The sequence below is a fragment of the Pomacea canaliculata genome, linkage group LG6 (genome assembly GCF_003073045.1).
Source record: "Pomacea canaliculata isolate SZHN2017 linkage group LG6, ASM307304v1, whole genome shotgun sequence".
Taxonomy (NCBI): domain Eukaryota; kingdom Metazoa; phylum Mollusca; class Gastropoda; order Architaenioglossa; family Ampullariidae; genus Pomacea; species Pomacea canaliculata.
In genome coordinates, this window is record NC_037595.1 from 5,112,472 (window position 1) to 5,127,766 (window position 15,295).

The 15,295-nt window shown below is 37.2% G+C and overlaps 1 protein-coding gene across 3 annotated transcripts; it reads left to right on the plus strand.

The window, feature by feature from the left end:
* Window positions 1–70: 70 nt before the first annotated feature.
* LOC112566494 (WD repeat and coiled-coil-containing protein-like) lies at window positions 71–14,862 on the plus strand. 3 transcript variants are annotated; one of them, XM_025242713.1, is made up of 11 exons: window positions 71–323; window positions 2,079–2,194; window positions 6,120–6,280; window positions 6,590–6,704; window positions 6,960–7,032; window positions 8,506–8,573; window positions 9,507–9,625; window positions 10,043–10,113; window positions 10,475–10,597; window positions 10,766–10,861; window positions 11,297–11,475. In XM_025242713.1, exons 3-11 carry the CDS (start codon window positions 6,172–6,174, stop codon window positions 11,468–11,470), a joined length of 948 nt encoding a protein of 315 aa, XP_025098498.1. In that variant the 5' UTR covers window positions 71–323; window positions 2,079–2,194; window positions 6,120–6,171; the 3' UTR covers window positions 11,471–11,475. The 3 variants fall into 3 exon arrangements, with proteins under 3 accessions (XP_025098498.1, XP_025098496.1, XP_025098497.1); XM_025242711.1 differs by lacking the exons at window positions 71–323; window positions 2,079–2,194; window positions 6,120–6,280; ... (4 more) ...; window positions 10,043–10,113; window positions 10,475–10,597 and adding exons at window positions 11,756–12,579; window positions 12,759–12,805; window positions 13,056–13,114; window positions 13,843–13,971; window positions 14,172–14,862; XM_025242712.1 differs by lacking the exons at window positions 71–323; window positions 2,079–2,194; window positions 6,120–6,280; ... (4 more) ...; window positions 10,043–10,113; window positions 10,475–10,597 and adding exons at window positions 11,756–12,579; window positions 13,056–13,114; window positions 13,843–13,924.
* The last annotated feature ends 433 nt before the right edge of the window (window positions 14,863–15,295 follow it).

A 15,295-nucleotide genomic window follows, 5' to 3' on the forward strand; every position in this document is an offset into this window, starting at 1 on the left:
GTTTATTATAGTCCTTTTTTTTCTCCCCTCTTCCTTAATGTCGTCTGCTACTTTTGGATCTTCTGCATTGAAGTTAGCTATAGACGAGCACGCATCTGGCGCGTTGAATCAAGGTGGACGAGCAAGGTAGACTTGAACAGTCGCTAAAGGGTGATCGTGTATAGCGTACGTCTTGGATGTAGTCAGTGCTAATGGGGCTAAGGCTGTCACCGATGGTGTTTCGGCTGACCATTTTTCTTCGCCAGACTGATTATTAATACGACGAAAGATGGAGTTAGGTGCAACAAAACTGCGCCTTAGTGGGATCAACAATCTTTTAAACGGTAAATTATACTTTATTTTTTCAATAATTATATTTCCTTATCGTGCTCTTGTTTGGCTATAGGGATCAGTGTAACTCTGGCAGCCTTTGATGTCTGATGACTTCATTGAAGTCTGACATAAGATGATTTTCGTGTGTTGATTCGGATAATAAAATCATTTTTTTGGGGGTGCTGATAAGAGATGAGAGTTCCTTTCTATGTGGAGAAGCAGAATTTCTTTTCCCATTCTCTATGTGTGTGCGTGTGTGAGTTGAGAGAGAGAAACTGAGTGCTGTCTCTTCTTAGGCGATTCTAAATAATGAAAAGAATCATCCTTTGAAACAAAAATTTCTTAAGCTTCTCTTCATCCAATGGTTTCACATTACATTTATAAACTTCCCCATAATTTGTAAGCCATTAAAAATTCCTACAGTATTATAAGGTGTAGTCTATTTTATAGCATGGTACTTTTGAGCGCTTTTTTCCAAGGGATTGATTAGGTATCCTGTACAGCAGTTTATCATGACTTTTGTTTATAGTTCCGAACTAAACATTGTTTATCATACCAATGCTTTGTGTTAGAAATGTGAGAATACATGTAGCCAGTAGGAAAAGATAGTAGCTCAGGTTGAGCACTAAAATAATGGAGTTAAATTTAGTTCATCATGGACTTTCAAGAGAACCTGCTATGTGTGATACTGACAAAGAGCAGCAGCATCATTTTAGATACCTTGAGGAAAGATAGTGGCAAACTGAGTTTATTGATGTTTGTTGTCCTTAGTGCTACTGATCTCGTGTAATGAAAGAAAAGCAGTCATTTGGAGCAGGACGTGAAGGTGGTATAAAAGGGATTGTAATTCAGAATTATTTGTGCTTGTCTGGATATCAAACATCAGTTGGTCAACATACTGTGTTATAACTTTTTTTCCCCAAAACTGCAGACCACATTTATGCTGATGGCATTCACCTTCATTTTACCATAAGTAGCCACACTAGCCAAGAATGCATCGAACTCTTTACTTTGAGACCACCTTCCTTTATTATTGCTGTTGTGTCTGTGTGTTTTTATTTTTTGGAAAGGATTTTGAGCTAGCCTTTGAGGGTGTGGCAAAGGGCTATATAAATTGACTTATTACTACTTCTTCACAGACACAAATACATACTTGCGTGCCCACACATGCACATATATGTAAACTCCTTCCTTTCTAAATCTTTAGAAGAAAATAAAAGAAAAAAAAATAGTGCAAAGAAGTGACATGCAATTCTAGTTAAAAACAAATTTGTGCTTCATATTAACAAACATTTCTTTCCAATCCGTTTGCTATCTGTCTGCCTATTCAACTAATTTTTTTGTTGTTTATTAAAAGGGGAGTAAAATATAGATCCATTTTTATTTAAATTGTCAGTAAATAATTAAGCATGTTGAAAATAAGTGCCTGTAAGCAGTTAAATATGTGTGCATTGTTCTGTAATCATGATACAATTAAGAGATTTGTATTATCAATAGGTCACACCTTATACCTGTAAAAACCACTGGCAAGCAAATTTTCCTTATAAGAAAATTCTTGGTTTCCTTTCCACCCCCACCCCCAACTTTTCCCTTCTTGTAACTGGAAGCTGGGTCTTCCAAGGGTGTGTTTCAAATCTCCTATTGTCACTAAAACTCAATGTATTTATAATAAATATATTCTATAAAAATATCTATTTTGGGTGACCTTTATTAATCACATAAAATTCATGTAAAACTGTTTGTGAGATATGTCATTATATCTGCAGCGGTTCATCCAGAACACGGTGTCATTTGGACTGACAGTAAAGGCATCTTCTGGCTCCTGTGCATCTCCATCAGGAGCAGGTGGAAATGGTGGCTCAGTACGACTTGGGGAGTTTGAGTAAGTAGCCATGTGCAATTACTTTCTAAAAGTGTATATTTTGAGCTAGTTGAAGCCTTGCGCAGTGATTGTATTAAAGTGCAACTTTCACCAATATTACCTAGAAAGAATGTGGACAAAGGTATTGTGCACAGACAAAATAGTTTTTTGTGAAACTGCAATTCTCTGTCTTCTGGGTAATACACCGAATGTTCATTACTTAGTACCATAAGCTACATCGCATGGCGTTTCACGCCCTTCACAGAACATTACCTTGGGTTCTTATCAATGCAGTTTTACCTCCCAATCCTTGGTCTTTTACACACTAACTGTAATTTTTCTTTCATTTCCCACCCCCTCCCAAAAGTCTCTGTGCTAAAGGGAACGTTGTGATCTACTGGTTGGGAAATCGCTGTCGTGAAATACAGTACATCCAAGTACATCAATCAATAACATCTGCCCAACTTTTACTTTCAGTGATTTGTATGCATTTTATATTCATCCAACACCAGCGAATTTTTTAATTATATTTTTATATGAGAGAAGTATAAATACTTGTAGTAGAATGGTTGGCTGACTAGAGTGGGGAAAGAAGTGAAGAAAAAGACATGGAAGAAAGACTGACGAATTTAGCTGAGAAGCTGAGTGGGTTGTAATCTGTTTACCACCATTGGCCTGAGAATGTGTACAGTCGGTATTATACCGAATATTGCACTCCACCTTCATACACCCCCTCTCGCACCCGATCCCTGCCCTGGAATCCTGTCCTATCACGCAAACACTGCACAAAGCTCACTTGATGGACCGCATTCCTTCCTGCTGACGGCACAGGACGTCATTCATTTCGACCCTCCGCTCGGTCCTGTCCCAGAAATACAAAACGCCCGCAGATATCCCTTCCTTTCTTCTTTCTGTTAACACCTGCCTTCTTCCTCACATTTTAGGGGCTTTACCGTTATTTGGGCTGTAAATGTTATCTGAATGACCACCCGTTTCAGCCATAGTATTCACGCATACAAACGCACGCACGTACATACACATATTTTCTTTTGTGCTGCACGTCTTAAATTGTGTACAATAATCAGTCACGCGATGTGGTTGAACATTTCTGTCCAGAGTAACAGAGACCGTTTTTCTTCCTACCCGCAGCGCCTAAGAATGTATATAGTGTACAGTGGCGTGTGGGTACAGGGTACCACAAGCAAGATGAGAGGTAAAACGTGATTGCTGAAAACGTGTGTGCTGGGAGGAGGGAGGCCAACGTGACCAAGGGATGATGATCAAAAGGAGGAAAATCAAACAGCTCACTTCAGAATCTGTGTTTTGTAACCCACCCAGCCAAGCTGAATTTGAGACTAAAGCCTGTCGTTGTGGGACCATAATAATGATCGCAGGTATAAAATTACCTCAGGGTTACTAGGAACAGAATCGTTGCGGGGTCCTGCAACAGGAAACACGCAGACAGATCTTTGAGATATGTTGTAAATGATCCCCGTCTTATTTACTGTTCACATGTATGGCTACAAAGAGCTTGAGTCTGTTACTGAGCGGAGGTAAAGCAAACTCGAAGGTACGGATGTATCAGTTTCGTAGCACAGCCCCTGAGAAACACCCCAAGACCCTCGCTCCTCATTGTCAGGTATTTATAGCTCAAAATTACGGCCCATGAGAATCATTGTACGACGACACTCGCTCCTCATTGACATGCACTTGCTGGGACACATCTCACCCCCTTCCCAACTCCTGAACCCCACCCACCGGCTGTTGACCATGCGTGGGGAAAAATGGAGTTAGCGACGAGGAGTGGGGTCATGGTGGAGGGTGCTAACTCTCTTGAAACCTCCGTATCGTGTTCACTGGGTGTGTACGCTACCTGTGATGCATGCTGAATGCTTCATTACCGGTCTTGTGTAAATAGTCCAGTCTCCGTCGTCTCATACCTGGCTTCATTGTTTTATCATCCATTTCACATCCCAAGTCCGCTCATGTTTCAGTACTTAGGTTTTTCATGGCAAGAAGAGATCTTAGCAATCTCAACGTGCATTTTTACGAAGTCATCTCTGTGGCAAAAAAAAAAAAAGGAAAAATAACTTTTTCTTTTCCCTATCTTGAAGTTCCTTTAGCCCACAACAACAAGAAGAATTAAGTTTTATCACAGTTTACAATTATGAACACCGTGTTCCGAGGGCGATACATGTCAGTTAATTGCTGGTGACTATATAGTTTGCAAGTTACCTTGAACCACAGAGCGTTAGCTGATGATCGTAATTTGCTTTGTTTGGAAACATTAAATACGATGGATATAATAAGTTTCTGGTGGCTGTTCTTTCCATCTTGTTTTGAAGCATATATTTGACTGTTGATGTCATTGTCTGGTAACTGTAGTAGGATATTTGTAAAATACATGAGCTCTGCGTTGCACTGGCCTCCGATATTTAAAGAAACGGTTTTGTTTGCCCTGGTATACTTGTTTGAAATGTAAATGCGCCCAAAGTTTGAGGAGCGACTACCGCAGCGATATTGGGATGAATTTATTTATAGATTGACAAATATGAATTCTCATCAACAGCACGCACACACATAACTAGAAGATAAGAGCAAGTATTTTTATTCTCATCCGGCGTTTGCTTCTTTCCTTCATACCCATCACCCCCCCGCTTTTTTTTTTTTTGCAACAAACCTCATCGCAGCCCGCGCACATGATTCTTACCCATCCACCCTTCCTCCTGCACCACCCGAAATCATGACAGTAAACGTTCGCGGGGGATATCGACGGCGATCAAGCGGTAGCGCGTTAAAGCGTTGACTTCCTGTCACTTGCTAACCTCACTGACGTTCACCGTCGAAGTCCGCAAACTGTAACACCAAACCTGATAAAAAATCAAGTAAAAGCAACGATATTGAATGTGACAGCTGTAAGAAGCATTGTCAAAATATAAAATGCTTTGCAGACGGTCCATCAACTGTAAAAAATTATAAGATTTTCATGATCATTATTTTTTATGAATGGAAGTGAGACCTTCATGAGTGGAAGCCTGATAGTAGCTTCATGTAACCCAGCCCAAGATGTTAAGTATAAATATATGAAAGCACATGACATTGTTTTAGCAGCCTTTCCTTCAGTATCCTGAGGCTAGCCAGACTAAACAGTTTTTTTTTAAGCAGACGCACGATAGAATGCATTTTTGTGATGCAAAGTGATCTGTAATACTTCTGATCTTACCTAGCAATAAATATCGATCACCAAATACCAGTCACCACTCTCCATCCTTTGCCAAACTGATAATTAAACAGGTATACTACAATGTGCATTATCTTTATTAGACTGAGATTGGTTGCTGACAGGGGCGGACTGGAGCTTTAAAGCAGGCCCGGGCATTATTTACAGAGCGGCCCTTCTCACTAAAATAGGCCTATAATATTATTCTATAGAACAAAATAAGCCCACCAGGCATTGCCCAAATGCCCTACTGGCCAGTCTGCCACTGGTTGCAGAGAGATCCTAATGTTTCACTTCTGTTTTACACATTAAAAGTATTTAACATTACACCACTCCTCCAGCTTATGGTTTAACAAGAAAAACCATAAGAATCTGTCCTGCAAAATCATGGTATATTCATACTGTATTAAACTTTAAAGAGTTATTAAGGTGTGTTCAGAAAGAGGTAAAATCGTACTTGTATCAAACAGGTGTTATTTCCTTCATACGACAGCTTCTAAAAACTGGTATCCACGCCCACCCCCTCCTAGCATTATTGTTTGGTTGATTGCATCAAAATGTAGGACTTCCTACATAAACAAAATAGTGTTAATAACCACTTTGGAAGCTGTGCAGATATCTCCTTTTTATTTTTAAACTGTCTTCTATTAAAATTTACTTCTAGATTTGAATGCTTTTGTGAATGTTTTGGAAGGTCTTAAACTAAATGTTTGCTTGGTGCTTTAGATCTGTGCAGAGTGTTCACTGGAGCATCTCAGTGGCCAGTGAGACATGCTATATGGCAGCTGTCCATCAACAGAATGTCACAGTGTGGCGAGTAACTGGCACAGCTCCGCGTTTAAACTTTAAGCAAATGCGCAAAATTAATGTGCAAGTGATTCCACAAGGTTAGTCCATTCTTAGATGTTGTGCATCTTTTTAGGAGGACAAAGAAGTAAAGTATGCTATGTGGTGTAAAAATAATAGTAATAGTTCCTTTCACAGAAATAAGTACTAAAGTCAATTGAAGTAACTAATTTTATGCAGTTTTGATGTTAATATAGTAGTGTAGAACAAAATAGACTTCAGTCATATAAGAATTAATCAGTCTGTTAGGTGAAAGCGTAATGCATGCAATCCTTGAATCATCCCATGATGATTTTTTCAAACAGTTTTTTTTTCAATTGGTAATTTTGTTTTCAATTTTAATTTTACAGGATGCTTGTGGAATCCCGTCTGTGATGTGCTTTGCTTACTGAGTCGCCAGCAGTGTAGTTTTTATTTCCGCCACACACAGAACAGAGGCAGCTTTGCTTTTCCTTCACTTGAGAAGTAAGGCACATGTGTGCTGATTACATGTGATATTGGCACACTTAGTTATAGATATATAATAATCATGACACTTATATATTGTTAATGAATTTACTATTGCTCGTACAATCTCAGAATTTAGCTGGGATAGTGCATAAAAGCTATGGCTATTTCATAGTTTGATGTGTTTTTTTATAATACTCCAGAATCCAGCATATTTAGTAAGAAAAAGTTAATAATATGAAGCATTGTCTAGCTTATCCTTGGTGTTTCCAGGGAGAAGATCAGCTGTGGTTGCTGGTCGCAAGATGGCAGAAGACTTGTGCTTGGTGTTGGGGCTGCGCTGTTGGTATGTTAAACTCTGTTTCCAGGTGTAGTTTTTTTCCCCAATAATATCTTTGAGAAACGTTAAACTGGGAAAACTAAAAAGTAAGTAAAGAGTATGGAATCATAATTAAAAAAAAAAACATGGGTCTTGTAAGAAAATGAAAAGGGGAAAGCTAAAAATGAATCATCTGTAGCATTCGTTACAACTTTCAGATAGCTAGAAAATCAGGATAATTGAGATTCATTGCTTTCTAATGATAAGCTTTGTTATATGTCATATTACTGTATTCAGACTAACTGGTGTCCTTGTCAAAGTTCAAGTCTGATCAAGAACTGGAAAAAAAATTATCACCAAACAATTTTTTAAGCAACTTTATTGATAAAAAGTTAGTTTAAAGGCTGTTTTTAGCGAAAACAATGTGTTTTTATTATAGTAGATAAAAGTGATGTTTCAGCTTCAAAATATACTGCAATAACAACTTGTGAAAATCACAAAGCATTATCTTGCCTCAATTAAATGTCATTCCAAAATTTCTTATTTGTGGCTATCAAACACTGCTGTTCCCTTGCAGACTACAAGGCCTTTTGTTCAATGGCTTGACCAAACTTAAGCACTAAATTTACTCTGAGAAGATATATTTGTAAAAGAGATTGTGATGGGTGAAGGATGTGTGAAACCCATTTCCTCTTGTTATACATGCATGCTTGTGTGTGTGTGCCCATTCTCATTTTCCACTAGATTGTATTGACTTGTTTGTACTTCTGGAGCCGATGGGCAACTAAATCAATAAGATGAATTTTCTGTATTACACATTCTTGGAATGCATTTAGGAAATCACCTTTTGTCAGTCATGTTTTATTTATAGGTTTTCATGTAGCTTTGTGGGAATGATTTTGTTTTCTACATACCCAGATACCTAATTAGAACTTCACAGCATAAATATTGCTCAATGCCTTATAATATGTGTCTTTGTATGTGTTGTAAGAGGTGCTGTAAGTCACAATCAGCCAAAAATATATTGAAAATAGTAAATAAAATTTAAAATAATGAAGAAATTGGTTATTTGAACAGAAGCATAGTGTCAACAAGGCACAGTTTTTTTTGTGTTTGAGAAGGTGACTGGTGTAACAGATGGTGACATTCTAGAGATGTGTGCATGGCACTTGTGCTCAGTAATCCTATTACAGTATTTGGGTATTGGCATGGGTTTTATATTGACTGGCTATGGCTACATCAATATAAGATGACAGTCTCAGTGCGGAGAAGATGTTAGGTTACTTAAAATAGACCATCTGAATGTCTTGTTTATCAAGCAGTGTGAACATGCATCTGTATAAGAAAATGTGTATCAGTTTTAAACCATGCAGACACACAAGCACACCTGAATAGATGCAAAGAATAAACACACTCTCTTTTTTCCCTCTTATATCCTTGCTCTTAGTTAATATTTTGAATTCTTGAATTTGTACAGTGCTATCAATTTTCTTTGGACAGATTTATACATGGGCAGATGTTGACAGCAACATCAGTGACTTTGTGCCAGCAGCCTGGTGCATTCCTGGGTACGTAATATTATATATGACACATTCATTATTAACTAATTTCTGACTCATCATTTGCTCTCTTCACTGGCTGCCATTTGTGGATTGTATAGCCTACAAACTTTCTACTTTGACTTTTTCTGTCATTTCTGGCACTGGTCCCCTTTACCTCTGAACTCACAATATATATAACAGCACGACTTCTTTACTCATCTTCTGACACCAAGCTTCTGCAAGTCCCATAAGCTAAGATAAAAACATATGGTTAGAAAGGTCTTTCTCCTACCAAGCCCCATTAACTTGGAACAGATTACCCGTCAGCCTTCATCTCCCTGATTCTTTTACCACCTTTAAGTCTGAACTTAAGATGCATCTTTTCAGAACAGTGACTTTGCTGTGACCCTGTCCTGACTTTGAGCATGCATAACGCGTGTCTGTAATTTACTTTCTGTATGAGGAGATGTCTGTTGTAGAAGTGAGCATGTCTGTTATTTGCAAATATGGGTTTATGGTTGTTGGTGATTCTCAGCTGTATATTATTTATGCAAAGCACTTTCAGAAAATCATTGGAAAAGTGCAATATAAAATCTTTATTATTATTATTAAGCAACTTATGTTTTATATGACACATGATGCATCTACTTATCTGAAGCTCAATTTATTTTGAATTACTGAAGGCTTGTAGTCATAAAGATATTGCTTTTTTTCATCACAAACAGCAAGAAAATGATTTTAGAAAAGTGATTTGTTTGAACCTTTACAAGAAACTTTTTTATTGTCCCCTAGTAAACCAAAAGTTTCATTTGTCGGAATATAACATAAGTGGGTTTGGGAAATAATTGATTTGAAAAACAAGATTGATCTTACGTTCTTGTTGTGATCTCACGTTCTTGTTGAAAAGAACTTGCTTAACCAGAATTTAATTATATTGTATTTTATTGTTACTAATTTCAGAGCATTAGGCAGTATCACAGCCCTTTCTTCTGCTTCCAGTAGCACATTTGTTTGTGCATCAGATCAACCTCTGGAAAGGCTCTGCAAAAAAAAAGATGTTGATGCTTTTCTTTTGCCAGGTATTGACTGATCAATGAGATTTTGAATTCCCACAAATTGTTAAATTCCTTAGTGTGGTTAAGTCTGATAAGGCATTCCTAATTTATTGCTTCGTGTGTGCTCCGAAACACTTGCATTCATCATGCATTTGTACAGGCACAACCACCGCTTGCAAATGTGCATCTACACACACTTTCTTAAATAGGACATGCACACGTGCTATTTGTAAATTTTTTATTTTTAAATTGTAATATTGTGGGTAGAACTATTTCCTGAAATAAGGTACAGTGACTCTTATGAAAGGAAAACATAATGGTTCAAAATTGGAGTCTACATATAGGTAAGGAGGAGACATATGTAAAGGATATATAAAATATAAGGATATATATTTTTTAACTGAAGTTTTTTTGGAATGATTTATTTTCTCTTTGTTTTAGCGGATTTAAAGGAAACATGTGATTCTCTGTCGATCAAAGACAGCTTGCTGCATCTTCAGCAAAATCCAAAGGTCAGCTTTAACTTTAAATACAGACATAAGAACACTTTTAATTGAGCAGTTTTTGTGGCTGTATTGGATTTTTTTTTTCTTGGTGGTTCTTCAAATAGGGTAGCATGTTTAAGTTTCAAACCTTGTGACTGGTAGCATCAGATGGTAGACTGGTCAAAATGATGGTATGTTCCTCAGCATTCTGTTTGGATAGATGCATAGATATACCCATATTCTAGTATTATATGTGTATAACTATGTGCACTATATTATTTTTAGTTTATTATTATGTAATTTTCCAATACTACAGATGTGCAAATAGTCTTGTAGTTTTATATACAGTATTTTAAACAAAAAGAAAATTGTTATGCAATGTCTGCAGGCAGACATGCAAGACACAGCCATGCTACACGTGCTCAAGCTACCACCTGACATGAGAGACCCTTTGGTAGTGGCCAAAGTTGCCATTGCTAACATGCTGTCCCCTGATCTTCTTTGCTTCCAGGTAATCATAGTTGACATTATGATTGCTCAACCTTGGTGCTTTTAATTTTTAGTTCATGAAAGCTGCTAATGGTCTATGCAATTAGAGACCCGTGCAGGAAACGGTATCTCCATTAATTCACTGATTTGTTTACAATGAGTGGATTGCATGTAACTTTTTCATGTGCAGTCAGAAAGCCAGTGTGTTGTTGTGGGAAGCAACACACAGAGCCAGTTTCAGATCTTTGCATTGCTTGACAATCACCTTGTACCTGCTGGACATATGGTAAATGTTCTTGTATTTCTTTTGCTTAAGAAAATTTAAGTAATTTTCTCTTTATTCCATATTAAATTATCTGGTTACTGCATGCTTTCGTGATTCTCACTTAGAATGTAAGTTTGTTATTGATTTTACACTGTGAATGTTGATGAGTTTCCATAGTGTAATCGGAATTTGAATCATAAAGCCCTTGGCTTTTTATTATTATATTGTTATGGATTTCCCTATCTATAGTTATCTTTCCTATATAAAATGTCTTTACATCTTAATGATGTATCTTTACAGTCTTTTTCACGCACTGGCTGCTTTGCTGTGAAAGGAAAAGGTCAATTGTATGGTTTGATGGATATTTAAGTTTTATTATTCTTAACATCGGCCATGTTTCTATAATCCACCCTATCATGCTCATTTTCTTTTTTACCAATGCTGAGTATCTTTCAGTCTCTGGCCAAAGATGAAAAGCCAAAAGGTATGTGCAATTTGCCTGCAGCCCTAGCTTCCAATGCTGTAGGTGTCCTGGTCTTAGTTGGAACAGCAAAACCAACTGATGCCACTTTCCCTTCCTCCAGCAGTTTGGCACATTTCACTCTCAGCCTTACGGTTCTTCCCTACTAGACCAGGTGAGAACTTGTGTGACATTTAGAATGCTAAGAAGGAAATAGCTGTTAATCTCATTAAAGTCAATTCTACAATATTTTGTTGCTGTTTACAGTATTTTACACCTCAAAGCCATTTTGTTGAAAGTCATCTATTGAAATACATGTAGTTCAAATTTGAAGTTTGTGTGGTCAAGGAGAAGACAACTTGTTCTAGCATTCATTATGACAAGGTTAAGGTAAACCTTCATTTTGTTGACTTTTTTTTTTTTTTAACAGCAAAACTGATTTTCTTATTTTGTAGAAAAGATGCAACAGTTTTCCAGCTACCATTCTCAGAATCTCAAAGTACAGTCTTCTGGTGCACTAACAAAGGCGGACAGTGTACGTGAACTTAAAAGCCAGACTGTCGGTGAATCACGCTTACAAACACGTACCTCCAGCTACAGAGGGGACAGATCAACTCCCAGAATGAAGTCTTCAGAGCCTGTGAAAGAGAATTCTATGGAACCAATGACTGTGCAAGAGAATTTTATGGAACCAATGACTATCAGAGTTTCTCTTTCTCCTGAGGACTCACCTGTTGGTCTTAAAAAGCTAGTGGAGGAAGTGAACACAACCAACAGATTACAGCCATCTCCCTCTTTGGAGACTGAACTCGCTGACTTTTCTCACAGCTCACCCAAGTTTCTAAATACAAAGTTGTCGCATACATTTGAAATTAACAACAATGTTCATGACAGAATTGAAGCGGCTACTTGTAAGGAAAGGAAAACTGAAACAGAACTGTTTCCAGCTCATTCAAGAATGTACAGTGGACATGGAGAGACAGAGCCTTTCCACCATGATCGGATGGCAGAAATTGCCAGTGGCCTCCATGGTGTATTTACAGGGGTCAAAGTGGCACCAACTGACCCTTCAGACTTACACACAGAAATTAATGGTGCTCATCATCAACAGATCCAACCCCATGGGGAGAGCAAGGAGGCTCTTAGCCCTCTGCTGGTGCTGCCCCCAGGTAGAGATGGTGCTGGGGGGAAGCTAACTGATGACAAAGGGTCTACATGCAGCAGCCTTAACAGCAGCGACAGTAATTATGAGATGCTGGAGAGACAGATACAGCAGCAGGTATGTTTGTAATAGTCCAGAAATGTACTTTTCAGGTAAAAGGGCTTTGAATCTTTAAAGTTAGCTGAAATAACTTTAAAACTGCAGTTGTTTTGACTAACTTAATCTTCGCAACATTTTAAACGAAACTTAAAGCTTAAAGAAAAGCAATTGAGTAATGTTTCTGTTCTTGTTTCTAGAAAGATCAAATTGATGCTCTCCAGAAGAAGCTTGGGGAACTGTCAGTGTAAGAAAGCTTTATAACTGTACCTGACTTTGCACTCTTTACCATCCCCCGCAATGCAAATATAAAATTTATATCAAATATTTATTACTTTTCATCTGCCTCAGAAGTGGCTTCTTATTCCATGCCAATCATCTTATTTTTGTAATTACTGTAGTTGATGCTAACTACCAAGCATAATGATGTAGACAGTTCCACACCTGATCATCTTTGTAATATTTTAATGATGGGTTGGATTCCATGTTGTGTTCAGGATGGTACAAGAGACATCTTGCGTTTTTCCTGTGCACTACCAAAACTTTTCAGAACCTGGTAAGTCTACCTAAATTTTGAAAGTAGCTTTAACAGGGTGCATATGATGGTCATAGATTAGTAGATTTAGGGGTGGACAAAAGAAGGTGTTAAAAGTGCTTAGTTTTAGTGAATGTTCCCACCTGTCATAAAATATAGTGTACGAATTGGAATAGAGCTGTTCTTGTTATCAGGAACAATACTTAGAACTTTTTTAATGGTAGGTTTTTACAAGTCAGGAAATTGAAAAAGAAAGTGCTGCTGTTATTCAAAACTTGTGACTATTGACTTTTTAACAAATTGGAAATTAGCATATTGTTATAAAAAAATGATGAAAGTAAGCTTCACAGCACAAAAAGATATGTTTCTGTGAATATTGAAATTGAATATTGCTTCCATGGGTGAAGCTAGTTTAAAAGTTCACATGAAAAGTAAAAATGTGAAGAATGAGAAGCAATGTGGAGCTGAAACAAGGTGTCAGACTTCTTCAGGCCTGATAAGAAAATGGCTACTAAAATTGTATCTTAGGTTATGTATTCTTTAATCTTTTTAAAAAAATATGACAGATGACCTGTAGTACATTATGAAATGGTCCCTGATTGGTCCTGAGGTTTCCAGGTCTTCATTTTCTTTAGGTCTTTATATGGTGAAACCTATGTGAACCATGTTAAATATCACTGCTGACTGCAATGCTTTTTCAAGGTAAATATCAACATATCATTTTTGTTGTTATAAATCTTGCATGGCAGAGTTCATACATATCAAGTGTGTGGCTGGGGAAAAACAGGCCCACCGCAGATTTCTGCTGGACAATGGACGGCTGCAGCTGGAACCTGTCAAACTGGCCTTCAGTCTAACAACTGTGGAACTTATACTTGGTAATTGTGTTTCTGTTTGTGGGTGTCTTGAGTGTGTGTGAAAATAAGAAAAAAAGAGAGATGGATAGAGTTATTTTCAGACATAATTTTTCATATTCATGCATGTTTTTTTTTTTAACATCCTTTACTATACTAAACCTTTTATAGCAGTCCTGTAAAAAGATCACTACTCAGTACGGATTCATTGCATTCTATTTCAGATGGAGAGCCCCTTGTGCTTGGTGCTAATGTAGATGGCTACATTCCAATGCGTTTCTCTCCTGGCAGCTGTCTGCTCATTACTGGAGTGCCAACTTCTGCCAGCTCACATCTGAACAAGAAAACTACGCAGTGAAAGCTACAGAAAACTTTTAATTTTGTCTGTGCTGCTAAGAATTTAGAAGACCTTTTTAGTGGAAACATTTTTTGTACAAAAGCTTTGCTAGGGATTTTTTCCTTTTCAAAACATCATTACCTAAACAGTTGTTATGCTAATTTTATAAATATTACCAAAACTCCTGGTAAGTTGGATGGAGTTAGTCAGGAAGAATAGAGAAATCCCCAACCCTTATCACAATGTCAACAGTTTAAATGCAAAGAAAATATATGGATGGTTCTTCATTGGATATGATTAATTCAGTCCCTTGACATGCATTACTGAAGGGAAAATAATAGATGCAGCAGCAGACTAGGTTGAACAAGCTACTTAATAATTTTGGGGAATATCAAATCAAGGCATGACACCACCACCAGGTCCAACATGCTATGTGCAACAAATACCTCTTTTGGGACAGAATGTATGTTCTTGAACAAATGTCTTCTTGTTCTTATGTGCTGTGGAAAATTGTGTGAAATTATAGTTGCCATCTTTTGTAAAAAGATGTAATAAAGCATATGTGTACAAACAGTAAAGCCTGTTTAGCTGATTTATGAATGTTTGTGGTCTTTAAGTAGCAAAGATGGCCTGGAGTTTGTTTATGAACTGCTATATCGGCTATATTCCGAGTCCCAAGGACACTTTTTATTTTTTTTTGTGCTAATTTAGGCCATTTGGAGAAGACAGATTAGTTATAATAAATAAAAAAAAAATTCAATGGCAGTGAACACATTTTTTAAAGATGAGGGAGGAGAACTTGATACAATAATGAATGTGTGGATATGAGAATAATAGCACATTGCATAAAACTATTTTGAGCAAGTGAAATTTTTTCATCTTATATGCCTTTTGAAGAGTTGCAAATTTGGAATTAAATTTTGTAAATGACGGCATGTTTTTATTCATGCTTTTTTTTTTACTGTCTGCTAGAATCTAGAGGCAATGACATTCAGAAGCTGGACAGGCACT